The sequence below is a fragment of the Salmo salar genome, chromosome ssa01 (genome assembly GCF_905237065.1).
Source record: "Salmo salar chromosome ssa01, Ssal_v3.1, whole genome shotgun sequence".
NCBI classification, from domain to species: domain Eukaryota; kingdom Metazoa; phylum Chordata; class Actinopteri; order Salmoniformes; family Salmonidae; genus Salmo; species Salmo salar.
Window position 1 is genome coordinate 142,516,046 of NC_059442.1, and position 19,738 is coordinate 142,535,783.

General features: G+C 43.3%; 1 protein-coding gene across 2 annotated transcripts in view; it reads right to left on the reverse strand.

Annotated features, from left to right (window-relative positions):
- Nucleotides 1-2,663: 2,663 nt before the first annotated feature.
- Nucleotides 2,664-19,738, reverse strand: part of LOC106566787 (suppressor APC domain-containing protein 2) — a 28,843-nt gene continuing 11,768 nt past the window's right edge. Inside the window, exons 2-6 of one of the 2 annotated variants that reach the window (XM_014135188.2) lie at nt 10,525-10,655; nt 7,301-7,447; nt 6,505-6,609; nt 6,083-6,199; nt 2,664-5,807 (exon numbers count right to left, since the gene is read on the reverse strand). In XM_014135188.2, the coding sequence (XP_013990663.1) occupies nt 5,679-5,807; nt 6,083-6,199; nt 6,505-6,609; nt 7,301-7,447; nt 10,525-10,655 (629 nt within the window). In that variant the 3' untranslated portion in view covers nt 2,664-5,678. Of the gene's footprint in view, nt 5,808-6,082; nt 6,203-6,504; nt 6,610-7,300; nt 7,448-10,524; nt 10,656-19,738 lie in introns of both variants that reach the window. The other variant, XM_014135178.2, reaches the window with a different exon arrangement.

Below are 19,738 nucleotides of genomic sequence, written 5' to 3' on the forward strand. Positions count from 1 at the left end.
TTCAGCTCTGTGTTGCAGTGAACGGTGTCTCCACTGTGGTGTCTCCACTGTATGGCGTCTCCACTGTATGGTGTCTCCACTGTGGTGTCTGCACTGTTGCTCATCCTCCTTAGTTCTTCATCTGTGTTCATCTGTGAGTGTGTGAGTATGGACTGAGCCCACACCTCAAAATAAGGTGTAGAGAACACCCCCTCACCGATGACCCAACACTACGGGGATCCTGACGATCCAATCACCACATGAAGATAAGGGTGTGGAAACCTGGGAAATGTTTCCCCTGGCATCCATAGCACGCTTAGCCGTTAACTCACTGTACACACATCACTAAGCCATTTGCATGGCTAAAACACTATGTAACAGTACGGTTTTGTCATTTATTAAACAATTATAGTATAATAAATATGGTAATAATAATACATTTAAAGAGAGGTGTGGTTCCATTGGTTGGTTTGGAGAATATGTCGTGCGAAGCCATTGGTTGGTTTGGAGAATATGTCGTGAGAAGCCATTGCCATTCACACTGATTGGCAATGATGCAATACGCCATTGGAGCCTGACGGAAATTTGGTGGTAAACAACTGATGTAACAATCCAGAAGATCACTTCTGAAATTCAGTGTAACAAAGGGTAATCTGTTACATGGGCATGACATGCATTATTTTGTGATCCGTGAGCCGTGATGACTGTCAGTGGTGTACACAGTACATTGGCAGTGAGGATTTTGTGTGTGGCTTCATTGGCGAAAAAGGCTCCTTGATGATGCATAGCCTGCATGTGCTGTTTGGCCTGTTATCTGTACAGATGTATAGAATAGCTCCTAATAGCCTACTCTTAATGTCAGAAACTGATCTCATAAAGAGTTCATTTGACCTTTCAGATGACCTCTCAAATTACAGAGCACAGATTGTTCTTTCTTCATTTTCATACGATTATGGAAGAACCGTAACATAGAGGAATAACGACATCTACACAAATGTATGACGCTTTTTTCAATTATAAATTAGAATTAAATGACACTTCACTATGATGCCACATATTGGTGGTTATCTTTAAAGTATTTGAATAAACTTTTCATACAATGACAGTCAATCAACTCAACTGGATCCAGTCCAGAAGGATTCACCTGATTCCTTTACTAATTTGTATGTCTGATTTGTTTCTGTCATTTGTTTGGGTGAGTTTGGTTATAACTTCTGTATAACTTTGTGTGTTTATCGTGGTAAATGGTTACAACTCGCCACAGCATCTGTCGAAAGACAACCCAGGTTTGTTCATCGTGACTGAATCCAAGGTTGTGTCTACATTAGTTCTATGTTCATACAGGATATATTGTGGTCGTTTAAGGGAAGACTCCCAGACACGTGACTTTCAGCCGGGGCTCTGAGCTCCACCTGCAGCCACAAGACTGGGTTCTGTTTTTATCAGCAGACAAAACATCTAACCAAAGTTCATTTAAATGTCCCCACATTCAAATATCATATACATTTTCATTATTCCACTCTGATTTTGTTTAATGAAATTTCAGTTATCAGTTTCAGGAAATGTCTCATTAGATTGCCAATTTTGATGAAAATGACAGCAATGAAACTGATAGGTTTAAAAGAGATGCCATTTAGTTGAGTTAAATCCCCTTCTCTTGCAAGTATCTCAGAGAAAATTGACAACCTGAAATCACATAATTGAAGAACACATAATGCCAGACATTGTTTTCATGCTTCTCCTATCCCAGACAGAACGTTGTGTAAAAGTCACGACCCCCACCATGCAGCAGTCAGTCATGCAGACGACATGATGCCCCTGGGATACCATTGCCATTCTGTTTAGTTAGTCTCTGAGAGAGAGATGAACAGCAGAGGAAAACTGCCCTTGGAGTCTCTGACTCAACATGGTTAGTTGTTGCTGCTTTGGGTGCCCTTTTAATTAGTGGGAATTCATGCTTCAAGTGGAATCAGTGGACTCTAAGATAATCGTAATTAATTAGGAATGTTCATGGTTGTTGTTGTTGCCTTTCAAGCTGGTGAAATGTAGTGTAATAAAAAATGGGAATGTCATAAGGGCATTGTTCATTTGCTTATAGTTATTACATATATAATACATTTTAAACTAATGTCTCTAATGAATAAACCCCGCTGTCTCACCGTTTCTAAAACTTTGGAAAGACATTACACCAATTCAATCAAGTTTTTCCTGAGAATTGTATGCCCAGGACAAACAGAATTACATTCCTTATTAAAATCTCCTCCACTGGATCTGACCTAATAAAATCCAAGGGTACAACATGAATATTGGATGAACTATGTCATACTGTGAAAACGTAGTAGGGCATTTCCTAATGTGATGGTTATCTGTGAGGCAAGATCCCACTACTCAACTACAATTGGTGTCATTGAACTGTCAGAGAAGCCACATGTATTATCTCTCAACAGAGAAGATACAAAGATCTCTATCTGAGAGTTGACTATATAGATATTCTTATTGCTAGACAGATCATTAAGCATGGTAGATCTTCTGGTTAGTTACACTGTGTGTCTGTCCATCCCTCCTGTTACAATAACACACCATCAAAGGTTATTCATCTCAACCTGTCCATCATCTTGGCAGTAGTGACTTTTATATTTGATGAGAATAAATTGGAAGCAAAAACAGTCATCATCTGTCAGTGGTCGTGTATATGTGTGGGATTATTTAATGGTGCTATTAACAAGCAACAGACACAAGGAGTTATACAATAGAAGGGGATCAAAGTGTATCAGATGTAGATGCATCAGTCAGTCTCTCTCTAGACAAAGCTTACACAACCTGGCCTCATTCTCTCCACCATGCAGGAGAAACACATGAGCCCTATTACATCTCATGGAATACCTGTTCTCTTCCTCACTGACATACATTCTCATCCAGACATTTGTGTACCAGCAGTTCTAAGATCCTAGATTTTCCATAGACACCCCGCACTGGTTGAGACTACATTGTTCCCATAATGTAAACATTGCATCGTCATGGCTCTTTGACAGATGTTTCCGATTTCTAAATTTAACCCAGGTTCCAACCACAAATCAACAACAAGGTTTGGTTGATTTAGAATTGAATTCATGTTTTCTGACAACTCAATCAAATATTAATAGCAATGTGTCATCTTTTCCCAGTGTTCTGTCCATATAAACATTTGTTTAACCAAAGTAAGTATTCTTTCTATTTTACTTCATTTTCTAAATGTTTGCCGTGCTGGAAAAGAGGTTGGAATATTCATTGAGGAGTAATATGAAAGGTCTAAGCTCCCAACTGTGCCATGTAAAACATGACTTGAAGACACCTGCACCCAACAGCTTTTCAGTCGACATCCTATAACATCTCCCTGAATAGAGGTGACCGCTTTCTAAATCAACTCAACGTTGTGCAGCAAGAGGCAATATATCAAATCTTCAAAACCCTCTACTACTGATGACCACCATCTGGATTGACCCTGTAATACAAAGGAATAGAAGAGCGAAGCCAAAGTGAACCCAAGGTGAAACACTACAAGATAAATGAAAAGGGGACTGATTATAAGACCTTATTGGCACCATATGGTCATGTTTATTTTACTGTTAAGTGGGAATACTTCAATAGAAAGAGGAAAGGATAGGGTGGCATTGACTAACATACAATGTGAAGCAAGATAATCACAAGGCCAAAGACATCCAATCAAACAGGAGAGACAGCTAGGCAGTCAGTCACAGCAGAGAGTATTTATATGCAGACATCACAACAGTACCTAATAAGAGTTGCATTGCAAAATCATCACATAGCTGCGTTAAATAGCAATTACTGCCACTAAAAAACATCTTCTCAATTAGAAATGTAAGAGGATTCAAGATTGAATGGGCCCAGTTGACTACGTGGTTTCTGAGGCCACTGGTTTAGATTCTGGTTTGGTGGGACCTTTATGAGCACAGCATTGAAAGAGCAGCAGTACCTATGCTTGGTTTTAACCTCTCAGCAAACCAGGTCTCACAAAGCACATTCTGTTCATCCTGTACTAACATGGCATTACTCATTTTTGACACAAAGGCTCTGAGACACCTCTGTAGGAAGGTGTCTATGAAGCCAGTCTCGCATGAATCATTACAGCACATTACATTACATTACATTAGAAGTCTATCAACCAAGGAGGAGTCGTTTTTCCCCACTAGCCAATCCAACATTACTCTTCTCTGAACCCTGTCCCGTTCCAGTGGTCCCTCTGCCACCAGGGACCAGGGCTCAAACACATTCAATAAATACCAATCCTTCTCATCTTCAAGTCTCTTCTACATGCAAACTTCTCTCCTACCCTCTCCTCTACTAGGTCTCCTTGGCTTGTAGGACATGTGTCACTTTTCTAGTGCTCTCAATACATTCCCATTAAGGGAAACAAAACAACATTTACATGCTGCTCTTCTGTTCTACTCCTAAGATGATGGGTAATTAAGCAACAAGGCCAGAGGTGGTGTGGTATATTGTCAATATACCACGGCTAAGGGCTGTTCTTAAGCATGACGCAACGCGGAGTGCCTGGACACAGCCCTTAGCCATGGTATATTGGCCATATACCACCAACCCCCGAGGTGTCTTGTTGCTATTATAAACTGGTACCCAATGTAATTAGAGCAGTACAAATAAATGTTTCGTCATACCCCTGGTATACGGTCTGATATACCACAACTGTCAGCCAATCAGCATTCAGGGCTTGAACCACCCATTTTATAATAGACTATATATACTAGTGCTTCACATCATGTGTATTTGGCTCACTTAAAGGGTACAAAGAGTGAGAAACAGTAAATGAGATACTATACAGTCATGTTGTCCTCCTAAGGGAAAGGGGTGATACCGAGTCAGTTGTCCAACTGAATGTATTAACCCAACCCCTCTGAATCAGAAAGGTGCGCGTGGGGGCTGCCTTAATCGACATCCACGTCTTCGGCGCCCGGGTATGGGAAAAGCTCTCTACAAACCAGTAAGCTCTTCCAGGTCAGGAGAGCCCAGCTTCTCATCATACCAACCATTTCAACTAGGTTTGAGATACACAAGTGGATATATTGGAATACAAGGAAATAAATATCTACTAAAGTGTGACTGAGATCAAAGTATCTGGAATAAATGTTTCATAAAATAAATACATTTTGTGTGGTGTGTGTCCAATGGAATCCCTCCAACTGATGCATTTGTACAGGAGCTGTTGTCATGGTGATTGTCAGGGACCCAGGAACTCCATGTAAGGGTTTTAGATTTAGTTCATGATGTCCAATCACATAGCTTATACTGTGATGGAAGGGAGGGTGAATGTAAAGTCTGGTCCAATAAGGTAGGATCCTAGTGGATCACAATAGATCCTTGGAGTATTTGGAGAGAGAGTAGAATCCTGGGCAGGTCCCAGTTAGGAATGGTTAGACTATGGTGTTCCAGGCTTTCTGCCCAGCGGGTGAGGCTGATGGTATCAGAGGACGGTGGACTCGGGAGTCCCTCTACTCTAGGAGGGGTCGGCCCAGATTAGTGTGCAGGCCATTTTAAGTGGAGTTGTCAGTTGGGGAGATCCAGAGGGTGTGGTCAAGTGGGGGGTCAAAGTTCAAGATGCTTCCATCATGCCAGGAGTGGTGAGTTGAGTCTGATACAGTTGTCTTGTTGTGAGTGGGGGGTCAGATAGCATAATCTATCTGTATTCAGATGAAGGTGGAGTCCATGGTGCTGCTGTCGTGCGTGCTCCGGGCGCGAGCCTCAAACAGCTGTTTGATCAGAGCAGACTTCTCCTGCTCCAGCTGAGTGATGCGCTCACTCTTATCAGTCACCTCCTGCACCGGGGCATAGATAGGGATGGAGGGATGGAGAGAGGAGGAGTGGTGGAGGAGGAAATGAGGAGGGGAGACATGGACCGGGGAGAAGAGAGTTTAAACAAGCTTTTATTGTGCATTTAAGGAGTGTACATACAGAGCTTCGATGCAGCAGGGAGAAGAGAAGAGATAGGTAGAGGTTAGACGATCATAGAGGGACAGTGGTGAATGATACATATACAGTATACTGTATATACAGTACATTTAATTGACATCTAACAGTATCTTCAGTTTACCTGGGTGAGAAGGCGGTTCTGGTCCTTCAGTCTCTGAATGGCTTCTGGTGGGGCAGGCGCAGGAGGCTGGGAGCTGGAGGAGATCGCTGTGGGCTGGGTGCCAGAGAATGGGAAAGACTGCTAAGAGGGAGAGAGAGAAATAAATAGATTATTCACTATTATTTACCATGTTTCAGTAAAGACTCCAGTGTTTAGGGTTGACTATACTCTCTGTCTAAAACATAGAACGAACTTTCAACATATAATTGGCACTGAGAGGATTCCAGTAAGAGGAAAACTCTTACTGGAACTTGAACTTAGAAATTGAACTTAGAAATTGACACAATTATATGAGACAACCATTCCTCATAGGGCAGTGAGGAGGCTGAGTTACACACAGTCAGGTAATATGTCTTATTTCAAGGTGAATCATCAATATTCACCATTCCAGAGCAGGAAATGAGGTCATTAAGGCAGTGGTTGGCTTCCTGCAGCTTAGGAAGCAGAACATCCATGCGACTTTGATTCTGGGATTCTGTGAAGAAATCCTGGTGGGAGAGAGAAAGAGAGACAGTAAGAAGAGTTTCAGATCATTTATATATTATCCATACCTATTGTACTGCATTATACTGTAACATGACCTGGGTCATGTTCATTAGGACATATTCATATTTTTTTTCTTGTCATTTAAAATAATTTTTTTTTACTCCCTTTTCCCTCCACAATTTCGATCTTGTCTCATCGCTGCAACTCCCCAACGGGCTCGGGAGGCGAAGGTGTAGGCATGAGTCCTCTGAAACTTGACCCGCTAAACCACGATTCTTAACACCCGCCCGCTTAACCCAGAAGCCGTCCACCCCAATGTGTCAGAGGAAACACTGTCCAACTGACGACCGAGGTCAGCCTGCAGGCGCCCGGCCTCCCACAACAAGTCGCTAGAGCACGATGAGCCAAGTAAAGCCCCCCCGGCCAAACCCTCCCCTCACCCGGACAACGCTGGGCCAATTGTGCGTCGTCCTATGGGACTCCCGATCACGGCCGGTTGTGATACAACCTGGGATGGAACCCGGGTCTGTAGTGACGCCTCTAGCACTGTGATGTAGTGCATTAGACCGCTGTGCCACTTGGGAGGCCCTCGGGACATATTCATTTTAAAATGAAAATGGACAAGTCCAGGAGGTAGTCCCTCCCTGTTTCAGTTTGTTTTCTTCTGTTTGCTGCCTAATGAACAGTCCTTACCGTGCAGTGGTTGCTCTGGCCCACGTGTCTCTGTCTCTCTGTGACATTGTGGATCTGGGTCTGGTACCACTCTCTAGCCCGCTCCACCACGTCCAGACCAGCCAGCAGAGAGTCCTTCTCCTGTTCCAACTCCTTCATCTGCTTCAGCTGGAGCAAGAGGGAGTCAACATCTATCTCACTATGATCAGCAATTCTGGTCACTAACCTGAAGTCATTTGGCGACTCTGTATGCTTGCTGCTTGCTCCTCAAACTTATACTCATCCTGAGCCCCAAAAAAGGGGTCCCTAATTTACAATCATCTCAGGGTAAATGTTGTGTATTAGCTAGGCTTGCATGTCACATTTATGATGGTCAAAAAGCTACATCTCTACATGTTGTCCTGAGACAATGGCCCAGGGCCAATTGTGCCAGAATTGTTCCCCGACCTCAAAAGGAAGAGCAATATTCACAGGAGCAATCAGCCCGGCGCCATGGCAACCGTGCAGAGACCTAAGAATGGGTAAACAGTAGCCACTCCAACAGGCCGTCCTGTCCCAGTGGCAGGCAGACAGCATTGAGTTCTGCTGACCATCTTATCCTCCAGTACCACAGCACAGGCCCCATTCCTGGCATCCAGCCGCCTGATGTGTCATCCACTCTCTCTATACACTATCACTGTTGGGAAAACCATCTGTACAAAGGCCTATTTCCCAATGACATAAACCAACCAGCATTGTCAAAGTGTGCTGATACTGTTGTTGTTATCTGATCTGGACTATAACCAGCCAGGATAAACCTCTTGTGCCATCACTGCATACTAAACACATTTCCCCTTTCAGCTCTGGCCCTGCTGGGTTGAATGGGACCTGCAAACAGAGGACAGAGGAGAGGAGAAAGAGAGATGAAAGAGAGAGCGAGCAGAGAAAGACGGGGAGGGGTGGGGGGTTTTGTGGCTGGAATTAAGCGTGACCCAGTGTCAGGCTGTGTGTTTGTGTGGTGGGCCACAGGCAGGGCAGCTCTGTAGAGAGGGGGGGGGTGCATGGGGAATGATAGAAAAGTTAGAGAGGGGAGAGGGGGGTGCATGGGGAATGATAGAAAAGTTAGAGAGGGGAGAGGGGGGGTACATGTCCCAGCTGGCTAACATCACCAGTGTTAAAATGACAAAGCATACAACACCAACAACGGCATGACACTGATGATGTCGTCTTATCTAAAATCACAAAGTCCAATATCATCTTAATTTAGAATGTTTTATTTAACCTTTATTTAACTAGGCAAGTCAGTTAAGAACAAATTCTTATTTACAATGACGGCCTACCAGGGAACAGTGGGTTAACTGCCTTGGTCAGGGACAGAACGACAGATTTTTATCTTGTCAGTTCGGGGATTCAATCCAGCAACCTTTCGGTTACTGGCCCAACACTCTAACCACTGGGCTACCTGCCGCCCCAGAGTTCACTGCAGTTATATGTTCTGGTGTCAGTCAGGCTGTTTAAATGATTGATTGAGGACCTCTATGTAGTTGAATGTGATTGCTTTTATTAAATATGTTTATTTGTTATTGTGTGCTGAAATATATTGTTTCATACACACACACACACACACATATACAGATATGTATATATATATATATATATATATATATATATATATATATATATATATATATATATATATATGTATGTTTTATTATTGTTTTTATTGTAATGTACACAGGGCTCTCTTGGAAAATATATTTTTAATCGCAATGTGACTCCCTGTTTAAATAAAGGTTAAACAAATAAAACTCAGCAGGTTGTTCCACAAAAATCTGGAGACTGAAAGGCTCTCTAGCGTTATCCATTCCTGAGAATGGGTTTAACTTAATTAATGAAGTTACATATGAAGGGAGTTTCTGTAAGATCGCTTTGTAAATAAATAAACAAGTATGCAGCTCTCTTCTTACAGACAGAGGTCCATCTCACATTTTTATACAGACTACAATGATGAGTTCTAAAATTGTCCCCTGTGATAAAACGGATTGCGGGAGTTGCCACATGCATGTAAACAATATCACCAAAATCCAATACAGGGACAAGCTTTGTTTGAACAATCTCCTATTTTCAATACTGAGGCATGATTTATTTCTATATAATGTGCATGGGGCTAGTCTACACAGCAGCTCCAAACAGTACAAACTACCATACGACTGCTACAGCAACAACATGCCAACATGCCAACTAGTTTACAGGTTATCAACAAGACACAACCTGATACAAACCCACACTAGCACTGTTCACTAGCTTCAACAACTCATTAACCACAGACACACAACAGAACTGTCAAACATTCAGCTACTTGACAACTTGTTATCTCTCTCTGACTCTGCTCATAACCCCATAGTTAAATATTGACACAGCTCGACATGCATCTGCTGCGGGTAGTAGACATGTATATACATGGAAACTCCTCAATGGCCCAACAAGACTTTCCTCCAGTCTAAATATCCTTCCTTCTCTTCCTCTCTCCTGTAAATGTTCTCACTCACCCAAAGGAAAAAGTGCAGTGCCTTGCTGCTGTACAGACTGCTGCTGAGAGGGATGAAGACAGTGGTGTAGGCTGCCCAAACGGTTGTCCAGGCTGGGCCGGGTGGACCAAGCGAGTCCCCTGCTTCCAGGCCCCTGGGTCCGACCCGGCTCATTACCATGTGGACAGGCAATCAGAGGAGGGAGGGGGAGGGGGAGCAGCTCCCTCTACAACTCAACAGAGAAAGAGTGGAAGGAGAGAGGAAAAGACAGAGAGAGAGGGAGAGAGAGAGTAGGCCTCAGAGAAATGAGAGGCAGGGGGATAGAGAAAAAGAGAGAGAGGAAGAGAGAGAGAGAGAGAGAGAGAGAGAGAGAGAGGCATGGAAGGGAGAGAGAGGAGGCATGGAAGGGGGGCAGGAGATTGGGAGGGCAACAGAGGAAGAGGGGTTGGACTGAGAAAAAAGGGGGAGGGAAGTAGGGAGAGGGGTGGAATGAGGGAGTGAATGGTGGGTGTTGGCCAACAGAAACAAAGTGCCAGAGAGCAGTAGAAGTCTGCACAGAGCAGAAAGGCCTGTTTATCCATGGAACTGTTCTCAGCTCCACCCTCTAGATAAAATGACCCTAACATGAACACCATCACTGAACATCACTAGCGGTGAGAACATGGTTGTTTCACTGCCCCTCTTAAATCTGTGCATATGCAACAGTGTGTGTGTGTGTGTGTGTACGCATGTACGTACCATTCCGTAACCCACTCCGTTGGTGATGGTGTGGCGTCTCTGCTCATCCCGGCTCCGCCCATGGCGTCTGGAGGCAGTAAATCCCGTGGCTGATTCACTCTGGGACCTCGGCAAACCAGCCTCCACAATACCTGGACCAGAGAGAGGGCAGGAAGGGGTGGTTACCAACTGACTTCCAGATCTTGTCTGGAACACGGGTATCAACTGTCTGGTTAGTACATTGTACAGTGAGCTCCAAAACTATTGGGACAGTGAAAATTCTGTTGTTTTGGCTCTGTACTCCAGCACTTTGGATACAATGACTATGAGGTTAAAGTGCAGACTGTCAGCTTTAATTTGATGGTATTTTCATCCATATTGGGTGAAATGTTAAGAAATTACAACACTTTTTGTACATAGTCCCCTCATTTTAGGGGACCAAAAGAATTGAGACAAATTCACTTATATGTGTATTAAAGTAGTAAAAAGTTAAGCATTTAGTTTCATATTCATAGCACACAATGACTACATCAAGCTTGTGACTCGACTCATTTTTTTGGGGGGAAGTGGATCAGCTTTAATATTGCAGATAGATTGTTGCTTACATCAATGTAATTGTCTGCATCATTTCCAATCTCCCAAATATATTTTTGATATATATACACTGCTCAAAAAAATAAAGGGAACACTTAAACAACACAATGTAACTCCAAGTCAATCACACTTCTGTGAAACCAAACTGTCCACTTAGGAAGCAACACTGATTGACAATACATTTCACATGCTGTTGTGCAAATGGAATAGACAACAGGTGGAACTTATAGGCAATTAGCAAGACACCCCCAATAAAGGAGTGGTTCTGCAGGTGGTGACCACAGACCACTTCTCAGTTCCTATGCTTCCTGGCTGATGTTTTGGTCACTTTTGAATGCTGGCAGTGCTTTCACTCTAGTGGTAGCATGAGACGGAGTCTACAACCCACACAAGTGGCTCAGGTAGTGCAGCTCATCCAGGATGGCACATCAATGCGAGCTGTGGCAAGAAGGTTTGCTGTGTCTGTCAGCGTAGTGTCCAGAGCATGGAGGCGCTACCAGGAGACAGGCCAGTACATCAGGAGACGTGGAGGAGGCCATAGGAGGGCAACAACCCAGCAGCAGGACCGCTACCTCCGCCTTTGTGCAAGGAGGAGCAGGGGGAGCACTGCCAGAGCCCTGCAAAATGACCTCCAGCAGGCCACAAATGTGCATGTGTCTGCTCAAACGGTCAGAAACAGACTCCATGAGGGTGGTATGAGGGCCCGACATCCACAGGTGGGGGTTGTGCTTACAGCCCAACACCGTGCAGGACGTTTGGCATTTGCCAGAGAACACCAAGATTGGCAAATTCGCCACTGGCGTCCTGTGCTCTTCACAGATGAAAGCAGGTTCACACTGAGCACATGTGACAGACGTGACAGTCTGGAGACGCCGTGGAGAACGTTCTGCTGCCTGCAACATCCTCCAGCATGACCGGTTTGGCAGTGGGTCAGTCATGGTGTGGGGTGGCATTTCTTTGGGGGGCCGCAAAGCCCTCCATGTGCTCGCCAGAGGTAGCCTGACTGCCATTAGGTACCGAGATGAGATCCTCAGACCCCTTGTGAGACCATATGCTGGTGCGGTTGGCCCTGGGTTCCTCCTAATGCAAGACAATTCTAGACCTCATGTGGCTGGAGTGTGTCAGCAGTTCCTGCAAGAGGAAGGCATTGATGCTATGGACTGGCCCGCCCGTTCCCCAGACCTGAATCCAATTGAGCACATCTGGGACATCATGTCTCGCTCTATCCACCAACGCCACGTTGCACCACAGACTGTTCATGAGTTGGCGGATGCTTTAGTCCAGGTCTGGGAGGAGATCCCTCAGGAGACCATCAGCCACCTCATCAGGAGCATGCCCAGGCATTGTAGGGAGGTCATACAGGCACGTGGAGGCCACACACACTACTGAGCCTCATTTTGACTTGTTTTAAGGACATTACATCAAAGTTGGATCAGCCTGTAGTGTGGTTTTCCACTTAAATTTTTAGTGTGACTCCAAATCCAGACTTCCATGGGTTGATAAATTGGATTTCCATTGATTATTTTTGTGTGATTTTGTTGTCAGCACATTCAACTATGTAAATAAAAAAGTATTTAATAAGATTATTTCATTCATTCAGATCTAGGATGTGTTATTTTAGCGTTCCCTTTATTTTTTGGAGCAGTGTATATATATACACAGTACATACCCACATATATATGTATCTATATAAGCATTCATACATATATATATATATACATACATTTACATTTTAGTCACTTAGCAGACACTCTTATCCAGAGCAACTTACAGTAGTGAACGCATACATTTCATTTCATGCATTTTTATTTTTTTGTACTGGCCCCCTGTGGGAATCGAACCCACAACCCTGGCGTTGCAAACACCATGCTCTACCAACTGAGCCACAGGGAAGAAATGTATATATACAGTTGAAGTCAGAAGTTTACATACACTTAGGTTGGAGTCAAATTAAAACTCTTTTTTCACCCACTCCACAAATTTCTTGTTAACAAACTATAGTTTTGGCATGTCAGTTAGGACATCTACTTTGTGCATGACACAAGTATTTTTTCCTACAATTGTTTAAAGACAGATTATTTCACTTATAATTCACTGTATCACAAATCCAGTGGGTCAGACGTTTACATAAACTAAGTTGACTGTGCCTTTAAACAGCTTGGAAAATTCCAGAAAATGATTTAATGGCTTTAGAAGCTTCTGATAGGCTAATTGACATCATTTGAGTCAATTGGAGGTGTACCTGTGGATGTATTTCAAGGCCTACCTTCAAACTCAGTGCCTCTTTGTTTGACATCATGGGAAAATCAAAATAAATCAGCCAAGACCTCCAATAAATTGTAGACCTCCACAAGTCTGGTTCATCACTGGGAGCAATTTCCAAACACCTGAAGGTACCGCATCCATCTGTACAAACAATAGTACGCAAGTATAAACACCATGGGACCATGCAGACCATCATGCCGCTCAGGTAGGAGACGCGTTCTGTCTCCTAGAGATGAATGTACTTTGGTGCAAAAAGCGCAAATCAATCCCAGAACAACAGCAAAGGACCTTGTGAAGCTGCTGGAGGAAACAGGTACACAAATATCTATAGCCACAGTAAAACGAGTCCTATATAAACATTACCTGAAAGGCCACTCAGCAAGGAAGAAGCCACTGCTCCAAAACCGCCATAAAAAAGCCAGACTACGGTTTGCAACTGCACATGGGGACAAAGATGGTGCTTTTTGGAGAAATGTCCTCTGGTCTGATGAAAAAAAATAGAACTGTTTGGCCATAATGACCATCATATGTTTGGAGGAAAAATGGAGAGGCTTGCAAGCCGAAGAACACCATCCCAACCGTGAAGCACGGGGGTGGCAGCATCATGTTGTGGGGGTGCTTTGCTGCAGGGGGGACTGGTGCACTTCACAAAATAGATAGCAGCAGCATCATCAGGAAGGAAATTGATGTGGATATATTGAAGCAACATCTCAAGACATCAGTCAGGAAGTTAAAGCTTGGTCGCAAATGGGTCTTCCAAATGGACAATGACCCCAAGCATACTTTCAAAGTTGTGGCAAAATGGCTTAAGGACAACAAAGTCAAGGTATTGGTGTTACCATCACAAAGCCCTGACCTCAATTCTATAGAATATTTGTGGGCAGAACTGAAAAAAACGTGTGCGAGCAAGGAGGCCTACAAACCTGACTCAGTTACACCAGCTCTGTCAGGAGGAATGGGCCAAAATTCACCCACCTTATTGTTGGAAGCTTGTGGAAGGCTACCCGAAATGTTTGACCCAAGTTAAACATTTTAAAAGCAATGCTACCAAATACTAATTGAGTGCATGTAAACTTCTGACCCACTGGGAATGTGATGAAAGAAATAAAAGCTGAAATAAATAATTCTCTCAACTATTATTCTGACATTTCACATTCTTAAAATAAAGTGGTGATCCTAACTGACCTAAGACAGGGAATTTTTACTAGGATTAGATGTCAGGAATTGTGAAAAACTGAGTTTACGTGTATTTGGCTAAGGTGTATGTAAACTTCCGACTTCAACTGTATATACACATTGTCCTGTGTATATGCCTTTTGTCCTGTAGCCCATCCCAGGCTGGTGCAGGTCTACAATTTTATCCCTGATGTCCTTACACAGCTCTCTGGTCTTGGCCATTGTGGAGAGGTTGGAGTCTGTTTGATTGAGTGTGTGGACAGGTGTCTTTTATACAGGTAACGAGTACAAACAGGTGCAGTTAATACAGGTAATGAGTGGAGAACAGGAGGGCTTCTTAAAGAAAAACTAACAGGTCTGTGAGAGCCGGAATTCTTACTGGTTGGTAGGTGATCAAATACTTATGTCATGCAATAAAATGCAAATTAATTACTTAAAAATCATACAATGTGATTTTCTGGATTTTTGTTTTAAATTCCGTCTCTCACAGTTGAAGTGTACCTATGATAAAAAATTACAGACCTCTACATGCTTTGTAAGTAGGAAAACCTGCCAAATCGGCAGTGTATCAAATACTTGTTCTCCCCACTGTATATAACATTCTATTGGTTGCAAGAATTTTGTATAATCATTTAAATAGAAAAATTCTACGTTTTAAATCCGGCGTCATTTTGCATGTCAATTCATAAACCATGTGCCATGGAATCGGTACATGGAAAATCTGTTCCCAACTATTTTGCAATTTATATGGGACAGCTGTCAATTTTTTGGTCCTTAAATGAAACTGGTATATATTTTTATTTATCACAGTTTTCTTTAACCAATTTTGGTCTTTAATGCAGGCCCGACAGACAAGTTCCTTACTTTTTCCCCCTACTACCTGCCTCCTCCATTTCTTGTGGTAATGCTGCAACTAGTTGGTTGTAATTTTGGATAGAGCCGATATTTCCATATGTCTATGGAAATGTTGCTTGTTTTATTTGTGTTTCAGATTATTTTGTGCCAAATAGAAATTAATGGTAAATAATGTATTGTGTCATTTTGGAATCACTTTTATTGTAAATAAGAATAGAATATGTTTCTAAACACTTCTACATTCATGTGGATGCTACCATGATTACGGATAATCCTGAATGAATCATGAATAATGATGAGTGAGAAAGTTACAGATGCACAAATATCATACCCCTTCAAATAATTCTAACCTCCCTGTTATTGTAATGGTGAGAGGTTAGCATGTCTTTGGGGTATGATACTTGTGCGTCTGTAACTTTCTCACTCGTCATTATTTAAGATTCATTCAAATAACAGCTGACAGTCTGCACTTTAACCTCATAGTCATTGTATCATTTCAAACCCAAAGTGCTGGAGTACAGAGCCAAAACAACAAGAAAAATGTGTCACTGTCCCAATACTGTTGGAACTCTGTATATTCTTCTGGGTACCCATCACCTAACACATCAAATGAAAACATGACCATTTGCTGTAAGGAATAACATAAACATTAGGTACATGTTAGTGTTTGGGTATCTTTGTTCTTATATAATGTTAGTATCAAATACATAGAGCTTGGTGGACATGAAAGCCAGAGACGAGAGAAGTTCTGACTCACTCTGTTGTGTTCAGTGGATGAAGGTTTGTATCTACAGTGGCAAGAAAAAGTATGTGAACCCTTTGGAAATACCTGGATTTCTGCATAAATTGGTCATACAATTTGATCTGATCTTGATCTAGGTCACAACAATAGACAAACACAGTCTGCTTAAACTAATATCACACAAACAATTATACGTTTTCATGTCTTTATTGAACACACCATGTAAACATTCACAGTGCAGGGTGGAAAAAGTATGTGAACCCTTGGATTTAATAACTGGTTGACTCTCCTTTGGCAGCAATAACCTCAACCAAATGTTTTCTGTAGTTTTGGATCAGACCTGCACAACGGTCAGGAGGAATTGGACCATTCCTCTTTACAAAACTGTTTCAGTTCAGCAATATTCTTGGGATGTCTGGTGTGAACCGCTCTCTTGAGGTCATGCCACAGCATCTCAATCGGGTTGAGGTCAGGACTCTGACTGGGCCACTCCAGAAGGCGTATTTTATTCTGTTGAAGCCATTCTGTTGTTACGTCTGTGTTTTGCGTAGTTGTCCTGTTGCATCACCCAACTTCTGTTGAGCTTCAATTGGCAGACAGATAGCCTAACATTCTCCTGCAACATGTAATGGCGCCAGAAAGGATGGCTACCGTTACATAGGCTCTTTACCAACCATGCTATTTTGTTTGTTTTTTCACATTTTTTTTAACTTATTTTGTACATAATGTTGCTGCTACCGTCTCTTATGACCGAAAAGAGCCTCTGGAAATCAGAAGAGCGATTACTCACCTTGAAATGGATGAAGAATTTCTCTTTAATGAGTCGGACGAGAGGGATTTACTCCAGACACCCGAACAGGCCATCATCCCCGTCATTCACAGGAGAAAGAGACGGAAAAGATATCGCGGAAAGAGATCAGGCTGCTTTGTGAGGATCCGCCGACGAGTGGCTAATCTGTCCTTGCCATCCATACTACTGACCAACGCACAATCGCTGGAAAATAAATTGGACGAGCTAAATGCACATATATCCTACCAACGGGACATTAAAAACTGTAATATCTTATGTTTCACCGAGTTGTGGCTGAACAACAACATGATTAACATACAGATGGCGGGTTACACACTGCATCGGCAGGATAGAACAGCAGTCTATGCATATTTGTAAACAAAAGCTGGTGCACGATATCTAAGCAAGTCTCAAGGTTTTGCTCGCCTGAGGTAGAGTATCTCATGATAAGCTGTAAACCACACTATCTACCTAGAAAATTTCATCTGTATTTTTTGTAGCTGTCTACATACCACCACAGACCGATGCTGGACACTAAAACCGCACAACGAGCTGTATGCCGCCATAACCAAACAGGAAAATTAAATCTGTTTTACCTAAATCTGTTTTACCTAATTTCTATCAGCATGTTAAATGTGCAACCAGATGGGGAAAAAAACTCTAAACCACATTTACCACATCCACACACATAGACGTGTACAAAGCTCTCGCCCTCCATTTGGAAAATCTGACCATAATTCTATCCTCCTAATTCTGCTTACAAGCAAAAATTAAAGCAGGAAGCATCAGTGACTCGGTCAATACAAAAGTGGTCAGATGAAGCAGATGCTAAGCTACAGGACTGTTTTCCTAGCACAGACTGGAAAATGTTCCGGGATTATTCCGATGGCATTGAGGAGTACACCACATCGGTCACTGGTTTCATCAATAAGTGCATCGATGACGTCGTCCCTACAGTGACCGTACATACCCCAACCAGAAGCCATGGATTACAGGCAACATTCGCACTGAGCTAAAGGGTAGAGCTGCCGCTTTCAAGGAGCGGGACTCTAACCCGGAAGCTTATAAGAAATCCTGCTATGCCCTCCGACGAATCATCAAACAGGCAAAGCTTCAACACAGGACAAAGATCGAATCATACTACACCGGCTCCGACACTCATCGGATGTGACAGGGCTTGCAAACTATTACAGACTACAAAGGGAAGCACAGCTGAGAGCTGCCCAGTGACACGAGCCTACCAGACGAGCTAAATAACTTCTATGCTCGCTTCGAGGCAAGTAACACTGAAACATGCATGAGACCATCAGCTGTTCTGGACGACTGTGTGATCACGCTCTCCGCAGCCGATTTGAGTAAGACCTTTAAACAGGTCAACATTCACAAAGCCGCAGGGCCAGACGGATTACCAGGACATGTACTCTGAGCATGCGATGACCAACTGACAAGTGTCTTCACTGACATTTTCAACCTCTCCCTGTCTGAGTCTGTAATACCAACATGTTTCAAGCAGACCACCATAGTCCCTGTGTCCAAGAGCACTAAGGTAACCTGCCTAAATGACTACTGACCCGTAGCACACACATCTGTAGTCATGAAGTGCTTTGAAAGGCTGGTCATGGCTCACATCAACACCATTATCCCAGAAACCCTAGACCCACTCCAATTTGCATACCGCCTCAACCGATCCACAGATGATGTAATCTCTATTGCACTCCACACTGCCCTTTCACATTGCACTCCACACTGCCCTTTCATCTATGTGAGAATGCTATTCATTGACTACAGCTCAGCGTTCAACACCATAGTGCCCTCAAAGCTCATCACTAAGCTAAGGACCCTGGGACTAAACACCTCCCTCTGCAACTGGATCCTGGACTTTCTGCATGCTCAGTCCCCTCCTGTACTCCCTGTTCACTCATGACGGCACGGCCAGGCACGACTCCAACACCATCATTAAGTTTACCGATGACAAAACAGTGGTTGGCCTGATCACCAACAACAACGACACAGCCTATATGGAGGAGGTCAGAGACCTGGCAGTGTGGTGCCAGGAAAACAACCTCTCCCTCAATGTGATCAAGAATAAGGAGATGATTGTATACTACAGGAAAAGGAGTCATCAACGGGGCTGTAATGGAGCAGGTTGAGAGCTTCAAGTTCCTTGGTGTCCACATCACCAACAAACTAACATGGCCCAAGCACACCAAGACAGTCGTGAAGAGGGCACGACAAAACTTATTCCCCCTCAGGAGACTGTAAAGATTTGGCATGGGTCCTCAGATCCTCAAAAGGTTCTACAGCTGCACCATCGAGAGCATCCTGACTGGTTGAATCACTGCCTGGTATGGCAACTGCTTGGCCTCCGACCGCAAGAGGGTAGTGCGTACGGCCCAGTACATCACTGGGGCCAAGCTTCCTGCCATCCAGGACCTCTATATTAGGTGATGTCAGAGGAAGGACCAAAAAATTGTCAAAGACTCCAGCCACCCTAGCCATAGACTGTTCCCTCTGCTACCACACGGCATGCGGTACCGGAGTGCCAAGTCTAGGACCAAGAGGCTTTTAAACAGCTTCTACCCCCAAGCCATAAGACTCCTGAACATCCAATCAAATGGCTACCCAGACTATTTGCATTCCCCCCCCCTCCTCTTTTATGCTGCTGCTACTCTCTGTTATTATCTATGCATAAGTCACTTTAATAACTCTACGCACGTGTATATATTACGTCAATTACCTTGACTAACCGGTGCCCCCGCACATTGACTCTATACTGGTGCCCCCTGTATATAGCCTCGCTATTGTTATTTTAC